Genomic DNA, 9,525 nt, shown 5'->3' with positions numbered 1-9,525 from the left:
GGCAAGCTGATCGAAAACGTTTGAATGGTGAGTTTGCAATGTTGAAGAATCAAAAGATGTATTATGAGGATAAGGCCACAACTTTACAAAAAGAACAGGACCCTTTAAAATCCGAGCTATCCGAAGTTAACAAAAATGCCGCGTTGATAGAACTAGAGTTGATAGACTCTCAGTTGATAAATAGGGAGTTGGGAGAATCATTAAGCAAAGCTAATGCAGAGCTTGAGCTACTGAGAGATCAAGTTGCATCTCCTTCCAATTCCTTGCTTGCTCCAGTTCCGATTCTCGAAGATCCTGAAAGGAGCATAAAGGAGGTGAATGAATTTGACACTGAGCTAGTTGATGTGGTCAGTTCTGAAGCATATAAGAATGGTATCTCCACCACTTGTCTCATGCTTGACATTCTTGAACCAGAGTACGACAAGCGATATGGTGAGAAACATGATAAAGCTTGGGCATCTGCAACCCTCCCTCACGATGATGACGTCCTGTATCCCGATCTTGAGATTGATGTTGACAAACTTCAAGAGAAGTTAGAGGATGATTTGGCCTCACAAAAGTATCAGCAAGGTTCCGAGGGGGAAGGTTTGGAAGTAGATTTTGAAGAAGACCATGATGCAGATGTGCATGAGGCAGAGGAATTGACTGATAACTCGCCTATAGCTCCTGAAGAAACCTGATTCTGTCCTGGTAAGTAAATCCTTAAAATGCTATTAAGTTGTAATTTACTTATCTATTAGCAACTGACTTTTGATTAGCTATACTTGAATGTTTATTTTGAGTTAAACTTTGCTAAATTTGTTTCAAAATAATCAAGTATGTGTGCTATGATATTTCTTAACTCCTCTAATGTCCCCGAGGTTATCTGGGACAATAAAGAAAGGTTATATAGGAAAGTAGGGTATGCCCCTGTATCAGTTCCTATAAAGACCGTAATGTCGACAAAGCTAATGCATAAATCGACACTTATAGACAAAAGGCATTAGAATTGCACTTAGCTAGATAAAATCCAAGCTAAGTGTAAACTTTCTTAAGCACACACATGGAACAACACATGAGATCTTTCACTCATTATCCAAAGAAAGCTTTTTTAAGGTTCTGATACAAGTTTGGCCAACATATGGGATCTTGCAGCCAACATCCAAAAAGTATCCCAGCATAAAAATAATAAATTAAAAGAAACAACATTCTGAAAAGAGAAAGATAACTATTATTAAAAATACTTGCGGAAATTCGCAGTGTTCCATGGCTAACACTCTAACAAGGAGAAAGATAACTACTATTGAAAATACTTGCGCAAGTTTGCAGTATTTCAAGGTTTAACAGAAACTTCACCATCCATGGATTTAAGATAGTAACTACCATTGACAACTATCTTATCGACGATATACAGACCTTCCCAATTAGCTCCTAACTTCTTAGGCGCTGGGTCCATATGGAGGACCAAATCCCCTTCCTTGAAAGATCGAGGTCGTACCCTTTTATCAAAAAGACCTTTCAGGTTGGTGTGATAAGATGCGGTTGTAAAGGCTGCAGATTCTCTTTTTTCATCCAACAAGTCCAATTCCCGACAAAGAATTTCCTCATTGTCAAGGGTGAGTACTAAATCTGACTTCTGGGTAGTGACCCTCATCTCAGTAGGAAGGACATCTTCTGTACCATAAGTGAGAGTGAAAAGTGATTCTCCCGTCGAACGGCGAGGAGTTGTTCGGTAGGCCCAAAGTACTTTTAGGCAACTCCTTAACCCACAATCCGCTTCTCTACGAAGTTTCCGTTTCAAATTATCCAAAATAACGCGGTTAGTTAGAGGCTTCCGACCGTTACCTTGAGGATATCCAGGAGAAGAGAAAAGTTTCACAATGCCCCAATCTCGGCAAAAAGCGTGTGTTTTGGTGCCCCGAATTGTGTCCCATTATCGAGAAAAGAATGACTTTAGGTAATCCGAACCGCAAATGATATTGTTCAAGATGAACTTCGTGACATCAACTTCCCTGATATTCGCTAAAGGAACTGCCTCTATCCACTTAGTAAAATAATCTGTTGCAACTAAAAGGAACTTCATGTTGCCAGGAGCTATAGGTAGATAACCAACAATGTCCATTCCCCACTGAGCGAATGGCCACGGAGATGCCAGACGATGGAGCTCTTCGGCTGGAACATGGATGTAGTTAGCATGTCTTTGGCAAGCATCACACTTCCGGACATAAGCGTCCGCATCTTTAAGCATATAAGGCCAAAAGTACCCTTGTCGGAGTATCTTGAGTACCAAAGATCTGCCCCCAGCATGATTTCCACATTCGCCCGAGTGTATCTCTTCAAGTAGAGTATGAGCCTCGGCATGACTAACACAACGCAGGTGAGGTCCTAAGTAAGACTTCTTGTACAAGTTGTCACCAACAAGTAAATAACGTCCCACTTTGGCTAACAATTTCTGTGCTTCTGTCTTCTCTGCCAGAAGAGTGCCATCTAAAAGATAAGAACGATACGGATCCATCCAGGTCCCCACTAGAGCTTGTAAAATTGGAACCACAAGACAAACTAATTCTCTTTCAATACTAGGCGCTGACTGATATTCGACAGGAATGGAACAAGCTTCGATATCCCCAAGCAAAGAAGCTAAGTACGCAAGTGAATCGGCATGCCTGTTGTCCAGCTTAGGCAAATTTATGAAATTTAGATCTTCAAAATGAGAAGTAAGAGATCTAACTAACTCCAAATATTGAGCCATACGAGGTTCTCGAGCTTTGTAACCACCCTCAATTTGTTGTACAACTAATTGATAGTCACGGAATACTGTGAGATGTCGTACTCCTAAGTTTAATGCCATAGACAAACCCGCTAGCATAGCTTCGTACTCATTTTCATTGTTTGATGCCTTGAACCCCAAATGCACTAATTTTTCTAACTTAGTGTTATCTGGAGTCAAGAGTACCGCACCAATACCTGCTCCTTGGTCATTGGAAGATTCATCTACGAACAACTTCCAACCTGGGATATGACTCCAAGGTCGAACCTGACTATAAGGAAGTGAGTTATGTTCATCTACCTCCATAAAAGCAGGAGGTGACTTTTCCGAATCTGCTACCATTGCCGGCTGAGGTATCTAGAGGAAAATTGATCAAGAACTCAGCCAAAGCTTGCCCCTTCTCAGAAATGCTCGACACATAAATAATGTCAAATTCCCCTAATTAAATGGACCATTTCAAGAGACGTCCGGCCCTATCTGGTCTTGCCAAGACCGACTTCAAAGGATACTCAATGATGACTCTGATGGTGTGAGCTTAGAAGTATGGTCATAGCTTCTCAGCAACAAAAATTAGAGCTAGAGCTATTCTCTCAATCTTCAGATATCGTGTTTTGGCATCCAGGAGGGCTCTACTAACAAAATAGACAGGCTTTTTGATATTCCTCTCATCAATTCGTACTAATACGGCGGTGATGTCATGCTCAGAAGAGGCCAAGTATAACCCTAAAACGTCTCCTTGCTTCGGTGTAGTGAGCACAGGAGGGGGAGATAAATAATTTTTTAGGTCCTTAAAAGCCATCTCACATTCGTCGGTCCAATCAAAGTGTATATTCTTCCTTAGTAACTTGTACAGAACCTAACACTTATCTAAACTTCTACTAATGAACCTGTTAAGTGCGGCAAGATGCCCAGCCAACTGTTGTACCTCTTTCGGAGACCTTGGAGAAGGCATATCAAGAATAACTTTGATCTGGTCCGGGTTAGCTTCAATTCCACGTTTAGTAACCAGAAGTCCTAAGAATTTCCCAAAGGTAACACCGAAGGTACATTTAGCTGGGTTAAGTTTCATCTGATACTTCCTCAGGATCTGGAAAGACGCACGAAGGTGTGCAAGATGATCAAACTTCTGTTTACTTTTGATCAGGAGGTCGTCGACATAGACTTCGACAAAATCACCGATATGATCTTTGAACATCGGTGTGACCAAGCGTTAGTACATTGCCCCTGCATTCTTTAAACCAAAAGGCATAACCCGATAACAATATGTTCTCTTTGTCGTGATGAAAGTAGTATGCTCTTGATTAGGATGGTACATGAGTATCTGGTTGTAACCCGAATAGCTATCACGGAAAGAGAAAATCTCATGTCCTGCAGTGCCATCAACCAATGTGTCAATACGAGGAAGAGGAAAACAATCCTTCTTACAGTACTTGTTCACATCCGTATAATCGACACACGTTCGCCAGTTCCCATTCTTTTTCTTGACAGCGACAACGTTAGAGATCGAAGTGGGGTATATGATCTTTCGTATGTACTTGGCCTTAAGCAATTTATCCAACTCTTTGTCAATAGCCTCAGTACGTTCGGGACCCATCTTTCTGAGTTTCTGCTTAACTTGCAAGACGTTCGGATCCAAATTGAGCTTATGGCAGGCTATGGGGGGATTAATTCCAAGCATATCCTTATAACTCCAAGCAAATACATCTCGAAATTCTTGTAAGAAATCTATCAACTCTTCTCTAGTCTTCGGGTCCAACATGGTGCCAATTGAGACAAGTCGAGGTTTGGAACCATCTCCTATGTCGACTTCGTTAACTGGTTCCAATGTTGGTAGAGTCCTCCTCTCATCCGGACCTATAGAATCTAATGGAATTACATCCAAAGGTGCCAACACTATGTCTTGAGAGGGAGACTTGTTCTGTAATTGCTATTTGGCGGGTACCAAACCTGCCCCCAATGTTATTGGAGCAGTTCCGAAACCATTTTTTAGAAGAGCTGCGTAGCATCGCTTGGAAGCTTGTTCATCTCCTTTGATCACCACGATATTGCCTTTGTGAGGGAACTTCAAGGTTTGGTGATAAGTACTTGGAACCGCTTTCAAGCAATGAAGCCAACTCCTACCAAGAATAGCATTATATTGTGTAATTCCCCTGACAATCGTGAAGTTGACATTCAGAGCGACGTCAGCAGCTTTGACTATCAATTCAATCTCTCCTACTGTATCGGCCATGTCAACATTAAATCCATACAAAGAAGATTTCACGGGACGAAGTTCCGTTTCTAGAATCGGTATTTGTTTGAAAGCATGATAGTAAAGTATATCTGCAGAACTCCCAGGGTCGATGAGGATCCTGTGCATATCACACCCAGCAACTTCTAAGGACAGAACCAATGCATCTGAGTGTGGAAAGAAAACCCCTTTAGCATCGTCATCAATGAAAACAACTGCGGAGTTGGATTCCTGGGTCGATTTGGAAGTGACATTGTTAATGATTTGCAAATGCTTCGCCTGTCTTTCCTGGTACCTTTGCCCTCTACTCAACTCTTCAAATGGGCGTTTAGAATTTCCCCTAGCGATCATGTGAATCACTACCTTATCCGTTCTTGTCTCTGCATTGTGTACATTGGTGTCAGGAATTGCGGTAGTATTCTAAATTGGACTACCCTTATATTCATCTAGTAAACCTCGGTCTACGAGATCCTAAATTCCATGTTTAAGAGACCTACAATTTTTAGTTCCATGACCGGCCTGTTTATGGAACTTACAGTACACGTTAGTATTCCTAGCTCCAATAGCACCGGGCTTTATCTTTGGAGGGTTCTTTAACATGTTATTGTTCTTGATGGCATCGAAGATGTCCTCTTAAGGATGAGTTAAAGTGGTAAAGTCCCTATCCAATGGGGTAGTTGCTCACTTCATGACGTGTCACTAATCTTCTGCCTCTTGGACTTATCTTGATAGGAATTCCTATCGACTGACTTGTGCTCCGACTGTGGTTCCTTGGACTTCCTATCATCATAATGACTAGCAGAGCTCCTACCAACAAGAGCAGAGGTGACACTTGTTATCACTCTTTTGTGAGAAGAGTCCCTATCCAATTGGTCTTCTTCCAGTTCCGCATACTTATCAAGTCGGGCCTGCAACTCTGTCATGTTCGTAGGCTTCTTTTTCTTCAAAGACGTGTATAGACCAGAAGTGGGATCTAATCCCTTTCTAAAGGCCACAATGGTGAGGGTCTCATCAATGTTTTCAACATGCAATTGAACCTCGTTAAATCTTTTGGTGAAATCTCTGATACGCTTGTCCTTTCAGATTTTCATGTCAAACAGTGCATCAGCGGTTTTAATGTAGGGTCGGTTACAACTGAATTTCGCAATGAAATTGATGGATAGCACCTTAAACTCATGAATGGTGCCCCTGGGTAGCTTCGTGTACCAAATGAGTGCCGAGTCTGTCAAACTTGAAACAAAATACCGGCACAAATAATTATTTTTCTTAGGAAGACCTACCATTGCTTGACGATAACCGAGCACATGAGAGACCAGATCTCCTTTGCCATTAAATTTAGAGAACTTCGATGGTTTATAATCATGGGGGATGTATCCACTCATAACATGCCGTGAATAAGGAGTTCTAATGTCACCCTCGATTGCTGACCGAACAACTGAGTCATCCATCTTGGTTGGTTTCGAACCTCGTAGTTCCTCCAGTATTTGCACCTTGAGCTATGCAAGAGTATTCAGTTCATGAATTGGAGTTCTCTCATTGTTGTACCTCAGACCTGGACTCTCATAGTTCTCATCTTGATGATAATGTGGTTCCGGTTCCCAAGATCGAGTGGAAGAGTTTGCAAAACTGGATCGGGGAACTGAGGGATTCCGAGGCAATGAAGGTTCCCTTGGAACTGAAAGTCTTCTTCATACCGAGGGTGACCTCAATAGTTGTGGATGCTGAGAAAACACATTCTGACGTCCATCCCTCGTACCTCGAGAACTTGAATACCAAGAGAAGTCAGTTTCGTGCGAGCTCGAGTGTTGGGTTAGATCCAATTTTGGATTATAATCCGAATTTGGTTGGTCGCTATGATACCCAGCGAAGTAAGGGATATAAGGCGTAGGGATGTAACCTTCACCAAGGTCGAGAATTGGTGGCTGGAACTGCCCTTTCACGTTTCCATCAGTAGGCAACAACACTCTTGGAGGTGAACGACCCTCCTGCGTGCAGTAGTAGTCTTGTAAAAAATGCAAACAAGCCTCCTGTCGACCACGTTCGGCCATCACAACATCCATGATGGCTTGGTTGGTTATGGTAGATTGGGGAGTATCATTGTTAGGCTCATCATCATCACTCCCCTGTCTGGAACGACGATCTCCTCGACATTCAGATTGTCTTTGAGAAGTAACATGTGGATTATTGATCTCGTTATTACCCTTCTTACCCTGATTCACATTGTCTCTTGTAGTAACCATGATTTTGAATCAAAGTGAAGAAAATATTTTTTTTTAAAAGAACAACAAACCCAAGAAAAATTGGTGGGTAGGAGAACCTAGAACCGAAAATTTTTTGACCAAGAAATCAAATCAATTCTGTATAGTAATCCCCACAGACGGCGCCAATTGTGTGATGATTTTTTCTAATCTAGAAACACAAATATTTTGTTGATGATCAAATAACAATGAGAAGTATTTGATCAAGAAGAAGAAAATATGTAGAAGATGATGAGTTGAACCACGTTCTTTAATGGCTGCCTACGTATCCTGTGAATAGGAATCCAACTCAAAGCATAGTTCAACTATTCTATTTATAAGAATAGATGAGGTTTCCTAATTAGTGTTTAACTAGGAGACCGTCTCTTGTCAAGTCTCATCTTGACGAATAGATGAGATTTCCCAATTAATGTTTAACTAGGAGACCGTCTCTTGTTAAGTCTCATCTTGACTTTTCCAAAAGCCTCATGTTTCCCAAGTCAAATAGGTCTCCTTTATTGACTTAAACAATAGAAAAACATATTTAGGTTCAGGGTAGTAGTTAGAGATCCGAGCCTAGCAGTTGAGTTCCGAATTTGGAGTTCATTATTAGGAGTTGGTTATACGAACCTACTACTCCAACTAGTTCCAAAACGTACGAACCTGCTCCGAACCTAGTGGTAGAGTTTCGGATTTGGAGTTCATAGTTAGGAGTTGGTTATACGAACCTACTACTCCAACTAGTTCCAAAGCCCACGAACCTCCTCTTCTTGCCTTACTTCCAAACCTAGGAATTAAGAGGATTTGGACTTGAAGTGTGTTCTGGTACTTTGTACCCACACTAAAACCATATCTGAGGCTTAAGAAGATGATGCCACGTGTCACATATCTATTTGCTAAAATATGTTCACACGATAGGTGTTTCACCATTTTTGCTCATGTTATATGATAATCTCTTTCCTTATCTCTCCATATATTGAGGACAAAGCATATTTCTATTTGGGGGTGGTATAGTAACATTTTGCAAAAACTATGCATTGTTTATAGTAGATATAATGGTATATTTTTTCCTTTCTAAGAAAAATTTCGAAACATAACAAAAATATTTTTCTGTTTAGTATTAAAAAGTCATGTTTCCTTTTTCTAGGATGAATAAAGAGTCTAGAAGTCTCATTATAGCAATATAGTAAGGACTTGTTCTTCGTACTTAGACGAATATACGTATATTAGTTTTTGCATTTTTTTATGAATGACATGCATCAGCATTAGTTTGTATATAGCAGTGAATTTTTGAGACCAAGGTTAGAACAATTAAGTTCCATATCCTGTGAGAATCTAGCCAAAAGCCTCATCTGAATGATTATTGAGTGATGACACAAATGATGTCCGGATAGAAAGACAATACGTCCACTTCTTTGATCACCACGCCATATTCTAAGAGAGAATTTAGGCCCTTTTTGGATTGATACAGCCAAATAAACGTTAAGAACCCAAAAATATATTTTTCCTCTAGTTATCCCCCTTGAGTCTTCACCATTCTCTAAAAGCCTTTTTATTCTTCACCATAAATTCCTAACCCATTACAACACACAATAAAATGTTTACCCAGCTGATGAGTTGAGAACTGGATGGATATCAGAAAAAAAGAAGAGAATACCTTGTACAAAAACAGATTAGTTAGTTGCTTCGAAAAGAAAAGAAAAGAAAAGAAAGAGAAGAAACGAAAGACCCATCAAAAACTAAAATTCCAAAAAAAAAATCAAAGGAGTAACAAATTGAATCTCCCTAAAGTTTAAAAGGAGACGATATCATAAACCAAAACAAAAAGAAACAAAAGCAAAACAATGTATCACAATTCGGAAGCAAAAGAACAAAATGAGGTTCTTCTCTAGTTACAAGTATCTTGAAGACCCAGTTTCTCAACTTATCAGATTTTGTTTTTCCCTTCCTTTTTCTTTCTAAACCATCACCATATCCCCGTAACTCCTAATAAAAGACTTCTAGCACAATTAGGAATATGATGGTGTGATAGTAAGTGGCTAGCATGATCAATCGACCCCGGGTTCTTTGGATGTCATTTGAGTATGTGAGGAATATAAGTGCCCACTACACTTGAGATAACGAACCTTGAGTGAATCTATCAAAGAGTTGTGATTGCAACACACGCCTGTGAGAACCCACTTTAAGGACGCTCTCCAAAAGTTTCGGAAACAACTCTGCTTTTGTATTTTTCTTCTCATGTTTACACATTAATCTTTAAATGATTAAATTATTGTACATATGTTATTCAAAGTTCAAAGGAGTTTGTCCTT

At 40.2% G+C, this 9,525-nt stretch overlaps 1 protein-coding gene across 1 annotated transcript; it reads right to left on the bottom strand.

Moving 5' to 3' along the window:
* Window positions 1-3,956: 3,956 nt before the first annotated feature.
* LOC147497290 (uncharacterized) lies at window positions 3,957-5,327 on the bottom strand. Its single transcript, XM_086562831.1, has 2 exons — window positions 4,694-5,327; window positions 3,957-4,609 (listed from the first exon to the last, which is right to left on the bottom strand). Exons 1-2 carry the CDS (start codon window positions 5,325-5,327, stop codon window positions 3,957-3,959), a joined length of 1,287 nt encoding a protein of 428 aa, XP_086418957.1.
* Window positions 5,328-9,525: the final 4,198 nt, after the last annotated feature.

Source organism: Coptis chinensis, chromosome 5 (genome assembly GCF_015680905.1).
Source record: "Coptis chinensis isolate HL-2020 chromosome 5, ASM1568090v1, whole genome shotgun sequence".
NCBI lineage: Eukaryota > Viridiplantae > Streptophyta > Magnoliopsida > Ranunculales > Ranunculaceae > Coptis > Coptis chinensis.
This window is presented reverse-complemented; position numbering and strand designations above follow the sequence as displayed.

Bases quoted from the DNA above. Each gene is read 5' to 3' on its own strand.
- LOC147497290 (XM_086562831.1), bottom strand. From the start codon at position 5,327: ATGATCGCTAGGGGAAATTCTAAACGCCCATTTGAAGAGTTGAGTAGA. The intron at 4,610-4,693 runs GTTTGGTACCCG...TAATTCCATTAG, and splicing joins TCCAATAACATTGGGGGCAG to ATTCTATAGGTCCGGATGAG.